The sequence below is a fragment of the Strix uralensis genome, chromosome 11, assembly GCF_047716275.1.
Source record: "Strix uralensis isolate ZFMK-TIS-50842 chromosome 11, bStrUra1, whole genome shotgun sequence".
NCBI classification, from domain to species: Eukaryota; Metazoa; Chordata; class Aves; order Strigiformes; family Strigidae; genus Strix; species Strix uralensis.
The window spans coordinates 3,441,319-3,462,280 of NC_133982.1; the positions used below are offsets into that span (position 1 = coordinate 3,441,319).

The window sequence follows — 20,962 nt, forward strand, 5'->3', positions numbered from 1 at the left end:
ATGACCACATACCTCCCTGGGCACTATGGTGCTGGAATCGGTATGGAGACCTGTGCAGGAATAATCAGACGGGTCCTCATTGCCAGAAGTCACCTGTGGATGTAGCTGATGCCTCGTACACAAGGGAGGCAGCACAGCAGATTAAACTGAAGGTGAGGATCTCATAGCTGTAAGTCTTAAACTTAATGAGCCACATCTTTATTTGTGCTGCATCTCCTTATCCCAAAATTGCCTTAACCAGCTGCTAGAGGATGCCCAGTAACGGAAAATTCTCTGGATAACAATAAATAGGTGTGACGATTCAGTGTCACCTCACATGCTGCTAAGCAATAGAGAAATCATGATCAGAAAAATGGATACAACCAGAGCACCACTGAACGGTCGAATCCTAATTTCATCACCCTTCTTGTGGGCAACAGATAACCCAGTGCAATTTACAGCAGCTCTGAAGCGGCTCCAAATCTCAGCAGGAGTCAGAAAGGCTCAGTGCTAGCCTCGGGACTGAGGAGTCGCAAAAGATCAGTGAAGTTGTCGTTGTTCCCATAACCTTGCTTCTGCGCCAAAATACAGTAGGCTGGTTTGAAATATGAAGCACCTCAAGCAAAAGACAAAATTTTAATCACTGAAATTAAGGTTCTCCTCTGGATCCCTCTGGAGAACACTGTCTGTCTCCGATGATCATGCACAGACTCTCAAAGAAGGTAAATTTTGAATTTAAAACTGTATGTCAATGTGTGAATGACAGCATTAAATCTTGGCTGTAAGGCTGAGATATCTCCAACAGAAGAAAAACACTTTTTCCACTCAACCATGTAGCAGTGGCTGGGGTAGATGAGGTAAAGGTATTGTCTCCAACTATTAAGGGGTGAGGGAATCATTTATACACGTATATTACACGCTAGCAGCATAAAGGTTTTTTTTTTTTTTTTAACTCGAGTTTAAAAGTTTAGAAATTCCGACATTAAAGTGGCCCGTGCAACTGTAATTTGTCCCTTTTGTGCATTTGCATTATGATACACTATTTAATTGTAATTAGATCACACGCTGTTCTTTCGACAGGTTCCCGGCCTCACTCATTGTACAGAATAGACTGTGCTCACTAAGTAATAATTCTATTTTCTCCTTGCTGTTCACTATGTGGCCCATGCTTTATTTACTGCACACTATTCAAATATTGTTCTGAAGACAGATTTATTCATTTCCTCCTGGGCTTTTCCATGGTACTCATCACTATGGTATCCAAGTGCTTCGCAAACTCTAATTCATTTTCTCAACACTGTTGTGAGAACTGGTGCTACCCTTATTTTACAGATGAGGAACTTAGGCATACAGACAGAATAGTAAAAAATATCTTTTCAATTTAGATAACCAATTAGAAGTACTCATGGCCTGATTTTGTCAGAAAATATAACATGGCAAAGCATCTAATTTAGTCAAAAATTGAATAAATTCTCATTTACTGCAGATATATCTGGAAGTGCTCTTCAATTCTGCAAATCAGACTTCAAAATGTCAAATCAAGCACCTAGGAAGTGAAGACTGCACAATTAGTGCATTGCTGTGAAGTCTCTGTTTCAAGCATTGTGCTTTGCATCCCAGAGGAATCCTGAGACTGAAGCCCTGTCCTGGAGTGGCAGTCACCCACCTTAGCCACAGCACTGTCCCTGCTTTCCCTGCGGTTCCTCGCAAGGTACATCAAATACCTACATCTGATTTTTGTAGTAAATTAAGTGGAAGTTGTTTAGGCACTTACCTTGGTTCTTTGGCCTTGGTTCAGCATCGGAGCCAGGCTTATCCTTTTGCACTGGCAGCCTTTATTCTGGTATTTCATAACTCGGGAGTGTTTTACTTTGCAGACTAACTGCTGTTGTTTTAATACATGTGTATTTCTCTTCCATGTAGAGATAATCTGACAAAACCCCAACAGTTTAATCCTGTGTCGACATTGATGCAGGCCATCAGCAATGCGGAAACTTACCCTGTATGAGGAGCGTAGTAGTTTGCACGTGGTCCAGCACTCGAAGGGGACAAGGTACATTCTCAGTGTTTCAGAGACTTGCTGCCAGTAGTGACATGGCAGTTCTCCAGGTGGTCTTCGTTCCCGTTCCTAAATCCTCACCCTTGTGCTCTGCCTCCCTTCCTAAGTGTCTGTCATGCTCATTTCTACAACACTGTCTCTGGTGAATTCCCTCTTCCCATTGTCCTCGCTGCATCCCATACCCAGCCTCGGCCTCCTCCCTCGCCCCGCTCCAGCTCTCCCGTCTGATCGCTTCTGCCCAGCAAGGTCTGCTTCAGCCCTTGGCAGATCAGGTACTGGTCTTGATAGCCCCATCCCTCCTGGGTTGTGTGTCTTTCTCCTGGAAATTTTCTCCCGTTCCCAGTCTGTTTTCAAGCCTTCTCCCAGCAGGCTGGCTTCCAGATTCTGGCTCATGAGCTTTGCTTTAGCCTTCCCTCCAGGCAGACCCAGTTTCCCCTTCCAACTCCCCGTTCCCTTCCAGTGCCCTGGAGAACCTGTCTCTTCTCCAGATCCTCTGTGCTTGCCAACTTGTCCCTGATCCAGTCCTCGTCCCCACCGCGTGTTATTGAAGGAGCTTCCTGCTCCGCATTTCCCGAGAGAGGACTGGAAGGACAGGTTCCCCGCTCGCCCTTCCTACCTTCAGACTTGGCATGGTCCAGAGCAGCCGGGAACTGGAACTGCAGGTCCAGCTCCGACTCCCACAGCCTTGGGCTGTGATGTGCTGGGTGAGCACCCAGCTGCTGGCGAACCGCACTGCCAGGCGCTGGTGAGCCCCCGCCAGGCACAAACGGGATTTTCAGTAGGTTTTTCATGGTGGGTTTTGAGGGAGCACCTCTGACAAAGTGACCATTCTCGTTTTCAGACTCGGAGATCCCTGACAGACAGAACGAAAGAAAAAATGTTTATGATTTAACCTGAGGTATGAACTTAAGATGCTTAAATTGCAGCAGGGTGGTTAGTCTGGCACTATTAAAAGTGGCTGAAGGTAGGATTTTATGATGGGAATTGCTAACCAGCTTTAATAGGAGTTATGCTGCCAGTCCTGCCTTTTAATCAGTGCTTCCATTTTCAGTATAAATTACAGTTCATTGCTGGTAATCCTTCTGGCATATCAGATATCAGCGTAACTCAGCAAGCGTAATATGGAGAAACCCAAACATCCTTCTGAGGAGGTAATTATTCATCATTGTGAAAATGCTCCAGGATATTTTTAGTGGAGGACAAAACCCCTGTTTCCCGACAGAAACACTGAACAAAATTATAAAATAATGAAGCATGTTTCACAATGGGAAACACTTCAGTCACCTGTATGAGCTGATACTTTGTAGTCACGTTAAGGTTTAATTAGTCGTGCACATCTCCGCATCCCTGTGTATGGCAAAATGCACACCTGCGTTTTGGTGTGCTGCAAAACGCGTCCGCGTCTGCCTCGCCGAAAAGCCTCTAAATAAACAAATATGCAAATCCTGCTGGATCAGGGATAATTTCACGGAATATAGAGGTGCCTGCATCAAGAGGGATGCCCTCGCCACGTGCACAAAGGTTATCAAGGTAAACTGCCCTGAAATTAGCCCTCAGTTCCTTAGCAGGAGTGTCACTGCCAGTGTAAAAGCCTGTTTCTGGAACAAATGATTTTAAACATTTTGCAGCACAAACACACATTTCGGGGGGATGTACCCATGTTTCATGTCTTGCAGTGCCCCAGGGGTACGGTTATCTCACAGTTACCACTTCTTGAGCCCCGGTGCTACATAATTTATGTACTGAAAGAGACAATTCAATTAGTCAATAATACAATGAGCAAGGATAGCGTGCACATTGTAAAAATATAATTTAGTGGGCAACAAGCTGAGATGGAAAAAAAATATAAGGGTACACTTCATATGATTAATGAAGGAGGAATGTATATTTATAGCTCTTATTGTGTCCTTTGTAAGGATATGGGATCCAACAGACTAAAACTGGCTGGTAACGACGCCGCATTCAAACGATTTGGATTTGAATGGCAAATGCTGTATAAAACTAATTACCCCCAGGAGGATGAATTCGCCTTTTCAAAGTATGTTTGGTCTTTTCTTCACATCTATTTATCCTTTTGTTTGTTGAGAAACATAGTTATTACGAAAGCCGACATCCCAAATTGAGCAGCAGAGATTTCCCCCCCCCCCGCCCCCCCCAAGAAAACAAGTTTCTGCAGGTTATTTTCGGGCGGCTGGCGCGGCGTTGGGGGGGGGGGGGGGGGGGGCTGTGGAGGCCCCCGCAACGAGGACTCCTCGCCCCGCGGCTACTCGCCCGACTCGCCACGGGCAACCGGATTTGGGGTTGGCCGCCTCCGTGCGTGGCGACACACGCAGCCTGTGCAGCCGCGCTGGGCTCGGGCTAAGAGCGGGGAAATGAAAAAAAAGTCGGTTTGACGGAAAGGCGGGAACTTTCTTACGCCGCTCTGGTTGCTGCCGTCCGCGGCACCGAGCGTCGGGAGCGACGCGCCGCTGCCACAAGGCGAAAGGCGGGCTGTGGCCGCGCAGCCTGCGCGGTGGGGTGCGGTCGGTGCCGCCTCCCGCGGAGCTCCCCTCGGGGCCGGGGAGCCGGGGGGGGGGCGGGAACGGGGACGGCGTCAGCCGCGGCAGAGCGGCCCCGGCCTGAGGGGAGCGGCCGGCGCCGCGCCCCGCCCCGCTCGTGCCGCCCTTCCCCGCGGGCGGGGGCGCTGCGCAGGCGCGGTGGCGGGCGGGCGGGCGCGCGCACACCTGGCGCGGGGGTCGGCGGCGGGAGGGGAGGCGCGCGCGTGCGCATGCGCGCGGAGTGAGGGGGGCGGGCGGGAGGGAGGGAGTGAGGGAGGGGAGGAGCGCGCGGCGAGCGCCCCTCTGGCTCCGTGTGAGGGAGCGGCGGAGCCCGGCGCTGGGACCGGCCCGCGATGGAGTGAGCCCGGCCGCTCCCGCCCGCCCTCCTCGCTGGCCGCTCTCCGGGGTGGCTGCGCGAGCCCCGCCGCCCGGCTGAGGGCCGCCTCCTCGGGGTGCCGCAGGGGCGGACGAGCGGGGAGCGCGCCCCGGCCGGCAGGCAGGCAGGCAGGAGGAGCCCCCCCGGGGGAGGGGCTGGCGCTGGGTGCCCGGCTGCCGGGCGAGGGGAGCGGAGAGATGGCGGCGGGGAGAGCCCGGCGGCTCCTCGGCTCCCTCTGGATCGCCCTTCTCCTCGGGCAGCCGGACCCGGCCGGCGCCGCCGCTCGGAGCGGCTCCCAGAGCCTCCTCACAGGTAGGGACCCGGGCGAGACCCTGACAGCGGCGGCGGGTCCGGGGCTGTGCGGGAGCGGCGGCGGCGGGCGGCGGTCGGGGCGGGCGCGCGGCCCCCGGGGGCTGCGGGAGCCGTCGAGGCGGGCGGCAGCGGGCGCCCTCGGCGCGGCGGGGCCGGCGGCCCGGGAGAGGCGAACGGCGGGGGCTGCCGGTGCCGCGGGGGCTCCGCCGCGCTGCTGCGAGCGGGACGGTGTGGGCGGCGGTGCGCGCACCAGCAGAGGCCACTGCGCGCCTCCCGAAGCGGGCGGGCGTCCCTGCCGGCGCCGGGCGCGGGGAGGCAAACGAGAGGCACCTGAATCCCCTTCTGCAGCGGAAACGCCTCAGCGAGTCACCTGTGTGCCGGCTGCGGGCGAGAGCGCCCGTGCAGCGAGGAGGGGCGCGAACGGGCTCTGTCCGAGCTGGAAGACCCGGCCAGCCTTGCTGCAACCGGCAGGGACTCTTACCGGAGGGGAGGTGACAGGCAACCTGTGGAGAGAGGGGAACTTGCCTGAAAACTGTGCCGCAGTAGCCCAGAAATGAGCGATCTGGCAGCATTTCAGTCGCTGTAGTTCTCACACCTTTTACCATTGTTACCTTTAACGATCCAGTGTTGAATCCTGCTTCTTTACAGGCTACGAAAAACGTAATCTCATCCAGATGAAGCATGGTGTGCAAATGAGAAGGCTTGCGAAAAAGGCCCTTGCCTTTAATTGCAGTTAACACTGTAGAAGGCTCCCTAGTTTTGCAGTAATGTTATCTGCTCGTTTTGCAAAATACTGGCTTTAAAAAGTAACTTCTTTCTTCCTCCTCGTCAGCAACGAACTAGTAGAAAGCTTGAGAGAAAATACAGTCTTGAATGCTGGGATTTTTTCTAAAATACTCCCCTGTAGATTGAATCTTGATATTTTAAAAGAAAACTCTGTGCAAGTGAAATTTGGAAAAAACCCTGCTGATTAAAGGAGTGGTTTTTAGCAACTTGGAGAAGTGAGAGTGGTTAAATTAATATTATATGGTGTAATTGTCCTATTGTAAATCACATTAGGCATAAACGTCCGTGGTAGTTCTCATCTTAGATACTACTGATGTGTGCTGACTCCTGTTGACAAGGGATATTTTTATCTATTCTCTTCTACAGTACAAGCTTTGCAGATCCCAGGTCTGAAGCAGATACTCTTTTCCTTTTGAAAAATATACTTGGTCTCAAAGACCTTCGGAGTATGTGTAATAGATAAGTTAGTTTTTTTGATGTGAGAAATCTTGCCACGTGACTATTCTTTTTTGGTATTTACTGCTCTACTGACAGCTCACTGTAGTTACGGTTGTGTTGGTTGCTCTTTGCTACTTTAAAAAAAAATCCTTTATTTGAGAAAATCAAATTGATAGGTGAAGTTTTATCTGTTGAAACCAAATACGTGAATTAAGTCAGAAAAGGGGGAGTGATGTGCTGAAACATGCAAAATAAAACCTTCCTTGAAGCTGACTGTTCACTGGAGCAGGAATTTGGAAGTGTTGTGGAAATCTTGGAAGTTCTGGTGAACCCCTGCTCTCTCCTCCTTCTCTTTTCTGGAGAGTGCCTTTATGCCATATTGATGGGTACTGTTCCGTTTCATCCCCGGTAAGGACTGGGAGCTGGGCTTTCCCTAACCTTGAGGGTGGTTGTACCTCTTATTTAGAGGGGGTGAGGAACTGAGGAGGAAGAGGCTTTCTTGATTCTCTGTCTCAAATTAAGATGAGTTACTTCATGCATAATGGATGAGTTTCATCTTAATTCACACTGTTTTCCACCTGATTAGTACTATTTTTTAACTAGAAGATGTTCCACATACATTCATATTTGGCAGGTGGGAGAGGGGCATTCAAGTCCATCTTTGCTCGTAGGAGAGAGAGTCGGGTACAGATGTTCCACGTCATGCATGAAAGTGCTCCCCTTTGTGTTTTAGATGCAAGGGTGATGTGACAGTGCTGTCTTCTGTCCCATGTTTTGTGTGAAGCTTGACCTCTTTAGTGTGCTCAAGAGTCTTGTTAGGTTGGCCTAAAGGGCCAGGGAGACAGAGGGACACCTAGTTTCTAGGTCCAGGTGGAGGTTTAGCTGTGAGACTTGTGGCTCTGCTTGTCAAGATGGAAGTGCTTCTTGCTATGTCCAAAACAGTAGGTTTTTAATGCAAAAAACCCCCCCAACCACTCACCAGCAAAATCCTGGCATTTTGGTGTTGATAAAGATGGCACAAATGAGCAGAAGTTGTAGATTTGGAAGCCCGTATTCTTCGTGTGTAGCCATGTATGTTTGAGTGACATTTGATCCCATCTATAAATAGCCAGTCATTGCTCTCTGAAGAAGAAAAGAGTGTAGCTGAATTGTTTCAGGAAAAAAAATGTTTAACTTCATTAACTTCATTTATTTGTGTATCTGTAAACTTTAGTGTGTTTCCTAGTCTATTTGGTTGCTTTGCAAATAAGGTAAAATGAGCTACAGCTTTGAGAATTAGGACAATATTGCACTTAAGTAAGGGAATAAACCCAAAAAAAGTCAGTAGTAAGGAATGAGCATCAAATTAAGCTAAATCGTGCCTCTTGTAACTGTTTGAAGCTGATTTGAGATTAATGTAAAGACTTTGATCTATACAGGACTGCATTATTAAGAATAAAATTGAAGTTGGTGTCACTTTTAATTTTTAATAGAAAAGCTGTGATAACCTATATACACCATTAAGACTGCAAATTAGATTATTCAGAAGCAGGAAATTTGTTCTCTCTCTCCCTGGTATTCTCAAAGTCCTTGGCATCAATGGGTATGTTGTTGTTAAAGGACAAACTGGCAGTTTTGGCAGTCTGTAATCAAGTGCAGTTAGAAATTGGTGGGCATGAAAGCTGCACAGGACTCCCAGAACTGAACAGGTCGTTTTAGCAACGTGTTGATAACAGATCGCTGGTGCAGCATGGGCAGCTGTATAGGATGCTCCTTCCAGGGTGTGACAGTTGTGTATTGAAAGCTAAAGAAGATGGGAGCATACATCATCTGCGTTCCTTAGAAACATAAGGTCATGATTTGTTGCTGTTTTGTATGCACTTCTTGATTATATCTAAAAATATCACAAGTTAAAAATAGAGTAGAAATATTCAGGTCTCGATTACATCCCAAGTCACTTACGCACAGGTCTCCAGTTGATATTCCCGTTTCGTATAAATGTGGTACGTGTCAGCCCCGCGCAGTCTGGGTGTTGCATAGGGTCTGATAGAAGCAGTTTGATTGCTTATGGCTCCTGTGATGTGCGGAGACCAGCGCCGTTGCTTATACACGTTTATAAACAGCTAACAGGGAAAAGGTCTGTTGATGCTGGAGCACATTTCTTGCGAGGGTGAACTATTGTTCTAATAGTCAGTGAATCAAGACACCTCTTGCTGGGGTTGTGGTGATGCGCCGTCGCTTGCCCTCGGCTGTAAGTGCCCAAGCAGCGTGTGTTTATTTATTAGTCATCTAAGAAAATTATTTGATTTGCTTATGAAGCAAGCCTAATAAACTAACATTTCAATTTAAAAATTGCAAGAGGTGCGTACACACCTGTGCCTAATATTTATCACACTGAAAAGCAGCAAACAAAAATTGTCATCTTTTTTAAAAAAATAATTAAAAAAAAAATCACTTGGTTTAGTTACCTCCTGCTAACTTATCAGTGCAATTTAAGCAAGGAAATTACATATGCTAGATTTTTCTTTATATAAATAAGAGTATTTGGTTATTCCTGATGAGAAAATGTCCTTGTGATTTACAAAACACTAACCTTCAACCATAGATTTTCAGAGAAATCTGAAAACTGTGTAGGCACCTAACTCAAGTTTGCTGTGTTGCCAAGAAGAGGAGGGTGGTAAGAAGTGAGCATGGAAATGGAGTGGGAGTTTAAGAAAACTACACAAAAAGCAATACAATATGTTTCTTAACCTTTGATTTCAAGCTATATAAACATTTAACTTGTGCAGCATCAGCCTGAGTATGGTACAGGGTTTGAAGGCAAATTTTTGTACCATCACTAGTTTGGCACGGAAATAATTTCATGTGTAAAATGTATGCTGATACATTTGTAGCTAACTCTTCTAAACGTGCAGGGTTTTAAAAGTTTCACTTTGCATTGTCCGTGGGGAGGTTTAACTGAAATTGTTGCTAATAACTAATTAATGCTTGTTTTCCGTAAGGAACCTGTCCTAGTATCGAGATGTCTGTCAGTGGAAGGGAGGCTTCACTCCACCCCCATTTAACCAGTTTGTAGGGATTTCAGTGGCTGCAAGGCCAAGTTTGCAGCTTCTCATGCGTTCAACGCTGTTACAGAATGGGTTTATTTACTTTCCTATGAATGTTAAAAACTGGGTGTTCAACCCCTGAAAAATCCAAAGTCTTAGTATAGTGTTTGGAAATGGCAGCTGAGGCAGTGATCCTGTGTTTTGCTTAGCCTGTGTGCTGGGTTCTGGGTGGAGAGATACTGCCCCAGATATTCAGAGGGGTGCTGCTTCAGATTATTGTGCTGAAATAGGTCTCCGTTCCTTGAATAGTTAAATATAATGCTCTGAGACTATTGATCTTATAAAAAGACAAAACAGTTCTTAATAGAGAAAATGTCTCAGCACTGTGGAAACAACAGTCATATTTTACTGATTGGATTCTATTGATTTCATTCTCCAGTTAAATTGCCAAGATGAAAGTGGTAATCCTGATTAATTCCATATAAATAGATAAGCACAATCTGTATGCGTATAGTTGCAGCGTTCTTTAGAAAAACTGAAACCCTAGCTTTATATGGCCTATTAGGTGCTTTAATTGTAAGGTTATTTTTACCATTTAGTATTCATGCTGAAGAGAGTATTTTAATTTTACAAAATAAGCAGAGTATCAATTATGATAAATCCTTTTTGCATCAGTTAAATAGCTTTTTTTTTTTTTAATTGAAGCTGCCCTTACCGAGGGGAGTGAAGGAGTTGGCAATGTTCTGCTGCTAAACTTTGTCTGGAGTTTGGGTGATTCCCTGGAGTATGTAACAACCATGAGATGTTTGTGTGGTGTAGAAAGTGAAGAGATTTAATATTTAATTTTAATGAAAACTATTTAATGTCCCTTTAACAATCTGATTAAGAAGTAAATTACTACAAAGTAAAAGGAGGTTTGTTTTCTTTTTTTTTTACACTGTGACTAAACAGTATCACTCCACTCATTGCTTCTGGATGTTCTAGAATACCGGAAAGTGTTTGGACATGTTAGTAGGAAAAAAATCACAAGCAGATCTCTAAGGGTGCTGTCCAGAAGGGGCTGTCCAACTTGGGAAATGACTGGGCTCCAAATATGTTAACTTTTTTTTTTTCTATGGCATTCACTGATTCTCATTGCCACTCTTTGAACTTTCCTGGTTCACCTTTGGTTTGCTGTTGGGACATGACCAGGACTGAATGTGGCATTTTTAGGAAAGGAGTGCACTGGTAATCTGTGATGTGACGATGTTTTATTCTTCCTATTCCTCTTGCATTCTAGTTTTCATAGTTATTCAGGAAGAAATCTTATCTTGAGTTGGTAAGTTGGTCTAGAAACAGTAAATTGCACATTAGAGCTTTTTTCCTAAACGCGTCATTCTGCATACATTAGCAGTGAATTTTCTTTGCTGTGAAGTAGTTTGTGCAGCTGACTTGGTACTGGTTACCATTGAAGAAATTCAGATGGTCTGCTTATGTGAAATTTCTTCATTTGCAAATTTTAATCTGTTCATCTTCTTAGTGCATTGGGTAGGTGTTGGCTCAATGCATGACTTTTTTTTGATAGTATGAATTTTGACAAATTGGTTAGTTTGTGTCTCAGCAAAGTGTAGCAGTTTGGTAATTTTTGGTATCCTCTGACCATCCAGTTTTGTCCAGAGGTCTCTTAAAAGTGGAGAAACTGTTCTGTGATTAAATTGCCCACTACTTCATTCATCTGTTCAAAGAATTTGAATATACTACTGTCCTTTGTAGCCAAGTTAGGTAAGATTTTAATTAAGTTACCCATACTGGAGTGAATCTTACCATGTTTTTGTTAATTTGTGTTTTCCTGTTGCCTTAAAAAACCCCAAACTGTGTACTTGCTGTTTTTTTCATTTATCTACTACAGAAGCTTAGTTTTCAGAAGTAGCTGCGCCACTACTTATAGGTCCATCGGATGTTTTGGCCCTTCAGATAGTGTGCTGTGTTTTCACTTGGTGATGGTGGGAGAGACGTCCTCAAGAAATCCCTTGCGTGTGCTTGGCTGCCGCTGGAGGCCTGAGTGTTGTTTAGTGTTGTCTTGTTTAGTATGATTAGTAATTCCTGTGTTTTTGTACTTCTGCCCCCTGCGCCCTTAGAATTTCACTCCATCTCTCCTACTTTTCTAATTGCCTGTGTACTTCACGTCCTTGTGGGTTTCAGTGGGGCTGTATTTCTGCTTGATTGGTGTAGCTGTGTTGAACTTTGCCACCTATTTATGTTTTTTTTATCTTTCGCTTAGAATCATGGACAATGTCTTGAGTTGTTTTGATTCTAGCTTTCTGCCCTTACATATTTGTGGGCTCTTAATATTTTGCCTTTGGTTTTATTTCATGTCTTTTTTACGTGTCTTGAAGCCATCACGTTTTGTGACACTGGGTCTTCCATTATTATTATACTTTGATAAATTTATCTTGTCTGATGTGCTTTAGGTTTTTTGACACGTGTCTAATGTTGATGTTGACCTGGAGGTCAGTGCAGTGCTGCTAGTATGTGTCTGGTATTCTGTAGTGTGAGATTTGTGCCAATCTAGGTTTAACTGGTGTTTCTTGCCTATTAAAATATTTAGGTTAGACTTCATATAGTTTTGAAGAGACTTTTCTACAGCTTCCATCTATTTAATGTTCTGCATGTAGTTTACAGCAGGGCATTAATGAGTGTTTTTCTGTAAGAATTTTGTTTTATTTAGTGTTTACTATGATATTTTGAGCCACGGAAAGTCTAAGTTTGTCTTCATATTTATGTGAATCTATGAATACATATAATATGTTTATGTCTATAACATAGCACTTCCCACTACATTGTCTTGGAAGTAAAAGCTCTATCTCTGATCGTTTTGGCCCCATTGATTTCTCTTTTATCTTACTTTTGGCAGACACGCCTTTGTATTACTGACATCACTAACAGACTTGAGCACTTGGAGGCAACTTCCAGCTTTTTTTTCAGCTCGTGGTTTTCAGTGTAAGGGTCCGGTAGCTTCCTTCTACTTGGGCTGAGGTGGATTCAAGTCCTTCTGTATAAGCTTCATCTTTCTCAGTTTTCCTCTGTAGTTAATGAACCTGTACATCTCTTCTTCACGCCGCTCTGCGGTTCATGCATTGAAACCTTATAATGTAACTGTAGTGAGAAAGGGAGCCACAAATAGAGGCATTTGGATATTCTTTCTAAAAGTAGAACAGGCTGCCAAAAGTCATTTAAGTCATTAGACCTGTCATGACTTTTAAGATCTCTTGAGTGTATACTGAGAAGTGGAGTATAGCTTGCTTTCTGAATTTTAAGGTGTTACTGTCACATTGGTTAAAAAATGAATAATTGCTTGAAACCAGTGGCTGTTGCAGTGTTGTACGTAGCAGGGAGGAAAGCTGGATGTTGACGAGCAGATGAAAAATCTCCAAAAGTAATTTATAAAGCCAAATGTTCCTGTTTGAAAACAGGCAAAGAAGGAAGTGTAAGAGAACTGGAAATAAACGAAAATTGCATCCAGGAATGTTTTTTGATGTGGTAGGACACCTAAACAACTTGTAGTATACTCCTGCGCGGTTGGAACTGGCATTTTTGGTGTTGGGCTGTCAGTGCTCATGTTGCAGAAAATCCAGGTACTTTGCTATCAGCTTGTGAATCTTTTATTAGGAATGTGTCTGGGCAGATACGAAACAGCAGATATGCAGTCGTTGCCAAACGTTCATCCTATTTTCATGTGTTTCGTTTCAGCATCTCAAGCTGGCAGTGCCACTGAAAGGGGGAGGACCTGCGTACTCTGCCCTTCCATTTGCTTTCACAAGCATTTGTGGAGGATGTAGAGGATTGGATCGGTTCCCCGATCTGCTGTGCCATGTGCCTGCATGAATACTTGTATTAGCAGAAGCGAGAGGGTGACATGAGCACATGGGAACAGTGTCATGGGAAAGCGAGATTGCTTTTTCTGGTAGGGGTGAAGATTGGCTTAGTATTTGAATATGAAAAGCACTGTGAACAAAACATATCGTGTGTCTTACGTCACCATATTAATCTTTAATGTTATGATGTATTATAGTATATCAGATCTATAGATTAAAATTTTGTCAGGATGCATTATTGTTTTTAAATGAATTTGCTAATGAAATGTTTCATAAAAGTTCATCTTTAGACTGGTAGTGAATTTTCAATTTAGCTTTGATTACTGTTTTGGTTTGTTACTTTTTTTTCCCCTCACTGAAATCTCATTTGTTTGATTCCAAAGTGGGAATAAAGCTACAAGGTTCGCCTTAAAACACTTAGCCTTCAGGAAAAGAAATGTAAAACTACCAAATAGGTTATGCTTTCAGAAAAGCATAGTGGCCTGGTATTCTCTGAATGCTCTAGGCACTTAAAGTCCAGAGGAAACTTCATTTAATGATGATTACCTTGTGTAGCATATAATTTCAGGTGTTGCTTTGAATCTGTCACGTACTAACAGTTGTGTTTGTAGCTTGAGGCTGGGACTTTCAAAATCGTCCGTGTCCCACTAATGAAAACCTGTAAGGGTAACACCAAACTGAAACCTGGTTGGGAGTGTAAGAAAAGCTTAGAGATGTCATCTGTGTGACAGCGTGCCAGTGAAGGTGCATGGGAAGCAAACTTGGCAGCCAAACCAAGTGCCAGTATGGGGAGACTTCCAGCCAATTTAATGCCTAAGGATGACATTGCTCAGCTTTTAAAAGTTAATGCTGAAATTAAGTGCCAGGGATGTGCCCACCCTGGGAGGCTGGCATGAAGGTGAGGTGTACTCAGGCTGTATAGCTGGGGGCAAGTGGCGGGACAGAAAACTACTCCCTTCCTGCACTGTGGCTTACCTCGGTATGTTTTTGGTGGTTCTGCAAAGCAGTTCAGGGGAGGGCTTTTTGAAATGACTTAGTTACTCCTTTTTGCTTGAGGAGATAATAGTAATACAGAGGTAGAAGTTGTTACTATGCTGATAACCTGCCTCTACCGAGCCATGTAACGGTGCAGTGCATCTTGTTTAGGTGCTGGTAAAGTGACAGTCTCAGGGATTACATCTGAAATTACAGGAGTATATTATTATTCATTTGCAAGGGCAAATTTAAATATATTTTAATGGGACACAGTATTTTTAGTAGCATTAAGAGCTATTAGAGAGTACACTGCAAATTTTGGGTGTGACAGCCCTCCTTTGTGATTTTCCCAGGTTGCTTCCATTTCTAGAATCTGACGTGGCTTGTCTTCTCTTTGAAGTGTTAAATAGCTTATTTATCCTGATCTTCACATGTAGTTTTTTGCTTATACCTAGTTCAGGTCTTTGGAGCCTTAATTTTAGGTTCTGTAGTTTTTCTTTTGTTGCTATGGACTCTTTGTACTGATCTCCTCATTTGAAGTTATGTAGTTTTTGAAAAATATCTGAATACCGAGAGGTCAGAAACGGCTTAGATATCTGCAGTGATTTGGTAACCATTTCTATGTTGTGATTTTATGTAACTTTTTTGAGATGCAGATGAAAGAAAACATGCACAAACCATAGCTACAGGAAACGTAGTGTCATATTGGAACTATTGAAGTTTTCTCAGTTGTGTTATTGAGTACAAATCGGTATTCTTCACCTTTCAATTTGTTGTCATTGAGTACAGACAAGTAGTATTCCTTATAGGTGATGTAAATATTGTAGGGCTAGCCTCAAATAAGGAGGCAGAATCTGCAATGTTCACAGCATGTAAATAGAGATTTTCATATTTCAAATTTGAGGCTTTTGGAGGGGTGAAAAGTTGGTTTCTGAATGTGGAAGGAGGAGAAGTCAGGCATCAAATGCATCCAAAGCAGAATCTGGTACATTCTGACTTCTAGGTAGTGCTAGTTAAAGGCTTTTTCTGGTTCAGCTCGAGTGGAATATCTTGCGCTCATGGTAACAGCATTATCAGCCCAAAATCTGAAGTGTTATTTTTCTAAAGTAGTGTTTTTCAGTTGTTTTCTTTATTTACTGTTGTTGTCAGCTTTTCATTTTACTGAGGAAATCAATCTAAAGGAAAAAAGGCAGCATTCACGGTAGCGGAAAGTATCTGTCTATACTAGATCTGATCTGCGTGCATTTCAATCAGCCCTATTTTTTGTTCTCTCTGGAACTTACTGTGGAGGCACGGCTGGTCATGACTCCATAGCAGAGATTGAACCTACGCTTTGGAGTTTCATCGTCTTTGCATTCACATTCATCATGCACAGGCTTTATTACTTTTGCAGGGCATTTTCAGGCATGTCCTTTGCTTATTTATTAAAATTAAAAGGACCTGTAAGAAATAGATTTTTGCCTTTATTTTTATCTTGTGTGATCTTAAAGAAACATTTTGCCCAAGTTCAGCCTATACACACGTCACTCCTGTTTCTGCGGAAGGCTTTGAAAGATTAACAACTGATGCATCTGTAATCATAACAGAAGCACTATATGGAGCATATTGATTGCTTAAATCTAGTTTAGCTCCTGTAATGTAACTTTATCATTCTTAACTTGCACGCTGAAGGGCTGTTGGTTATTGTGAGTGCACTGAGTGGAGGAGAGGGTGTGATGGGGGTGATGGTGGTCATTTAGAAAAAAAAAAAAAAGGGAAAATAATAATTGGCCTTTGTAGATTCTGCCTTACAGCTACTAGGGGTATCAAGTGCCTTGTTGAATTATTACCACATGCAAAGGTAGATTCACTGGCCTGTCTTGACTGTGATTCCCCTGGGATACAAAGCAGCTGGATTGAATTGGTAAACTGAACCTCAAAACACAACACATCCAGTGAACTACCTATGTCACTAGCATCTGATTGCTTGTAACTTGTCCAGGCTTGCTGTATGTCGGTTGTATTAAGAAGGGAAAGTGGATTGTGGTTGAGTTGATGGTTTGTATCAGTAGCGCGAACATTGAAAATACATGTATCTTTAGAAAATGTGTGTCTCTTGTCACAGAACAAAATCAAGAAATGGTTTTAAGATATGAAGTGCACACAAGGAGTTCAGGCAGATTTAACTTTGTACTGCAGTGTCAGAAAAAAGGTGGAGTTTGGTTTCAGCTAGGAGAGGTTGATGCATGTGTTATAATTCCTTTCTCGTAGCTGTAGGGTTATTGTCTGGTGTTACTTGCTACCACAGATCTTTGGAAAACTGAAGGGTAAAGGTCAATGCCATTGCTTGAAACATCTGGAAGGGGTGGTAGAATGGGGTAATAATCCAGTCCCTAGTGGCCAGGCAATTGTCATGGGTGTTATTGCTGATTTGTTCTATAACTTCCTTATCAGTGGTTTCAGAAACAGGACTTTATCTTTGAGGGCTTCTAAAGGTGCTCTGTGGGTGCTGAATTCTCTGCAAATAAGGAGAAATATTTCTGTTGTTAGTGCAGTGCAGTTTTTTTAATTGTGGAAGCTGTTACAGTTTTTTAGGTAGCATTTTGGAATTCTAGAAACAAGAACATCTTTTGCTTCATCATTTGGAAAATTTCTCTTCAGGTAATTTTCGAAGAGATTGATAGAAGGGCTTTAGATGTTGACCAAATGATATCTGGGTATCACTGTAAAGGCAGATCCACCTTTAATTCATTCTTCTACCTCTTACGATAACTGTTACATTTATGCAGTCTCTTACAGCAGTTTGAATCAGAAACATCCATGCTTGTTCTGTAATTGCTTATGTAATCTTCCAAGGCTATAACACAGCCTTCAGTGGTGTCTGTGTAGAAGTAATTTCATTTTCAGGTACCATTTCCTAAATGTTTTTAGAATAAAAAAATAGCATACTTGTTTGCAAGTCTTCTGATTTGCATGTAGGGGGAAAGATTGATTGCAGAAGGAAGCTGTAATGTACTCTGCAGGTGCCTTACTGCTCACTATCAATGAGGTGAAAATAAAAGCAAGAGCTTGAATAAACCAGTTGGGCAAAAATCAACTTCAAAAAACCCCCACAAAACCTCTAATTTTTGTAATTGTAACTGACCTGCATTTTAGTATACTAATGGGTATATACATGACTCAGAGCCAAATTGAAATGGTGTAAATATTTGGCAAAAATAGCTCATAAAAGTCGTCTCTGAGTGTTCCTTTCCTTATCAGGCTTTTGATGCAGGAAAAGAGCAACTGGACAACTTTGCATTTACAACTCATTTAGCTTACCAGAAAGCTTAAGTTCAGTAACTTATCACAAAGGCATTACATGTTAATTATTTATTGTACAATTTGATGCTGGACTTCTTGCTCTAATAAACTTCTGGGGGAGTTGGTTGCTGTTTCTTTTAGGTCAGCTCCTCCCACCCCTCCCCTTTGTGTAAACTGTGGTGCATTTTCTCAGTATTTGCCTCTGAAGCTATTACTGAGCTGGATTTCACAACTTTTGATAAAATTAGAAACACATTTCTGTGATAAGTGTTCAGTTGCTGTGGCTTTGTCATCCCTATGTTTAGCTTTTTTGTCTCTGTAAAGGTAGAACTGTACCTGATCTAATTTCTCTACATACGTTTTGCACTTTCAAACTTTGCTTTACAGAAAACGATCAATAAAAAATGTTTATCATGGAAGTCTGTTTAAAACTGTTCATGACATCTGGCATAATTCTTTATCTTACCAAAAAAGAGATCTGGTGATCAGAACTATCAGAGAAAATCTAAACTGCTGTGGTCAATACGATAGTCACTTTAAATTAAGCTTTTAAAGTTTTGAGAAACTGTCCTGATAGCTTGGAGATATTTTTCAGCACATCTGTAATATCATGTAAGATCTTTCTGAAGTTGCTTCACGATTTTTGGAGTACAAAAGTAAGGATTTTTAGACTGTACTTCTGGAATGTGGGCATAACCTGGTTTGTGTCGTTCACAAGGCTAAACTTAAAGAACAATTAGGAAACTGTACGTATGAATCTGCTGATGAATTTTTCAACCCTGAGAAAACCCTAGGCTTCCTTTTGCATCCCCCCACCCCATAGTGTCTGTGGGAAGTTGTGTAAGATGGATAATGTACACACAAATATAGATAAGGGAGAAACACACAATACAAGAAAAAAGGACAGAGTTGGATGCAATCTGGATGTGTAAGGGAAGCAGGGAGGTGGTGAGCTGAGCTATAAAGTGCCACAGATGCTTGTTAGGTGTCTTGGTTTGAGTCCAGACGGCAATTGAGCACCACGTAGCTGCTAGCTCACCCCTTTCCACTCAGGAATAGGAAGAAGATGAAGCAAAAGGCTCAGGAATCAAGACAGGGACAGGGAGGGATGACTCACCCATTATGGTCAGGGCAAAGCACAAACTTGTTAGGGGAAGGAGAAGAACATGAATTTAATTCAAACACTGACAACAGCAACACTTAACAGAGTAGGACAGTGAGAAGTATTATCACATCTTAAAAACGCCTCACCCACCCCTTCCTTTCTTCTGGGGCTCAGCTTTGCTCCCAGTTTCTCTATCTCTTCCCCTCCAGCGGCGCAGGGGGCAGGGAATGGGGGTTGCGGTCAGTCCACCGCTCCTTCCTCCTCGGGGGAGGACTCCTCGCGTTCTTCCCCTGCTCCGTGTGGTTCCCTTCTCACAGGAGACAGTCCTCCCTGAACTTCCTCTGGTGTGAGTCCTACCCACAGCCCTTCCCAAGGTGGCTCTGGTGTGGGTCACTGCCATGTGTTGCAGCCCTTCCAGCACTGAACTACAACAGCAGGGGCTTCTTCTCTGAGTCCCGGCCTTCTTCGGGCTCAGCCCCCTGCTCCAGCGTGGGGTCCTCCATGGGCTGCAGGAGGGCATCTGCTCCCCTGGTGACCTCCATAGGCACAGGGCACAGCTGGCCCTCTCCCCACAGGCTGAGGGGGTCTCTGCTCTGGCACAGCCACGCACCTTTCTTCCACCAACCTCAGTGTTTGCAGAGGTGTCTCCCTCACAACTCCAGCTCCCCCCTCCGAGGTTTCCCTTCTTAAATACTTCATCCACCATCGCTAATTGGCTCGGCCTGGGCCAGAGGCAGGTTTGACCTGGAGCTGGGGGAGCTTCGAGAAGCTTCTTACAGTGGCCGCTGCTGTGTCTGCCTCCCCCGCTATCACAAACCCATCATGTTAGGCAACAGCACTAGTCTATCACATGATGGTAGTAAAAGAGTTTGACAGATCTTTTAGTGTCTTCATCTTTTCTGTGCAAATCCACCTTGGAGTGGGAGTGAGTAGCATGTCATTCTGAGCTTTGGATTTTACATGGGTGAGTAATATGTTTTTATACAAGTTCCTTAACCTTCGCTGGATTTTCAGACTGAGGTAGTTATCTACATTTTTAAAAGTGTGAAATTTATGTATCTTTAATGCTAATATAATGCATAAACACCTACATACTTTGTAGAAGTAGGATTTCACTTGATAAAGTTGCAGAAATATGATTTGGTTTTGTAGGGAGATGGTTGTATTTACTTTGTGACTTGCTATAAAGCCGTGAGGCTCTGTAAGGATGTTGAAGCTGCTCAGCAGAGCTATGAGGTGAATAGGGCTCCTGAGAATTGGGGTGGGGAGGGGGAGAATACTTTCCCCCACCCCAGAATTGGAAAAGGTAGCGTTTACACCCTTTCTAGCTGTCAGCAATTAGCTTTTCAAGTAAACATTGAAAGGATTTTTAAATATGTGAAGAGGAGTATAATTATGAGAATCTTTCTACCTTAATGTGGCCTGGAAGCCACACTGATTGAATAATTTTATTGAGATATATTTACTTGGCTAAGTAGGTGAATGTAAAATCCAAACCTGAATACCGTAGTGAGGGCCTCCTTCCTCGGAATTGTTTTCTTTCAATTAGCGTGGTGCTCAGAGCCTTTCTCAAGTGCTCCTCTTGTTCCTCATTGTAGAAAAAATATTTTTCCTTTCTTAATGCTTTTTAAAAATCACTTTAACCCTTGACCACTCCGGTCTGAAGTTGAATAGAAGAAGAATAGAGTAGCTGGCTGTGCCTGTACCGAGGTTTGAAATAGGAAGAGAAATCTTGCTTTCTAATTTTGCTTGTTCTTTTTTTTTCTAGTATATTTTAGTGCAAGAGCAGAAGTCTGCCTTGCTTAATGAACATGTACAAACTTTGGTTGTATCTTGCAGGAATGTAAGGCCTTTTAATGACGCAAAATTTACAGAATTTTGAGAGGTCTTAATTTGTCTGAAGCTCAAAAAAACAGCCATTAATGGTTGTAATTTAGAGTCATTGCCAGTATTGTGAACCCCAAAAGATGTCCGTGTTCTTTCCTGGGCTTTGGATGTTAGAGCGCTAGTCCGGTCTTTCCGAGGCTTGCTCTAATCCTGTTGCTGATATTTTCATTGCTTGACAGAGCAGAGGAATGTCTGAGGCCGCAGCAGGGGGCTGGAGAAAGCTGTTCGCCATCAATGGCAGCAAGAATTGAGCTGTGATTGGGGAAGGGCTGCTGCACTCCCCTGCATTTGAAAAGAAGTGGCTACAGCCCAGCAGATTTTCCTTCCCAGGATGAGGAGGAGTAAT

At 43.6% G+C, this 20,962-nt stretch overlaps 1 protein-coding gene across 9 annotated transcripts in view; it reads left to right on the top strand.

Moving 5' to 3' along the window:
• The first annotated feature begins 4,868 nt into the window (after positions 1–4,868).
• The window catches only part of NEO1 (neogenin 1), a 210,852-nt gene continuing 194,758 nt past the window's right edge, over positions 4,869–20,962 (top strand). For 6 of the 9 annotated variants that reach the window (XM_074880246.1, XM_074880247.1, XM_074880248.1 and 3 more), the window contains exon 1: positions 4,870–5,263. In XM_074880246.1, coding sequence (XP_074736347.1) covers positions 5,149–5,263 — 115 coding nt within the window. In that variant the 5' untranslated portion in view covers positions 4,870–5,148. Of the gene's footprint in view, positions 5,264–20,962 lie in introns of all 9 variants that reach the window. The other 3 variants (XM_074880250.1, XM_074880253.1, XM_074880254.1) reach the window with 1 other exon arrangement.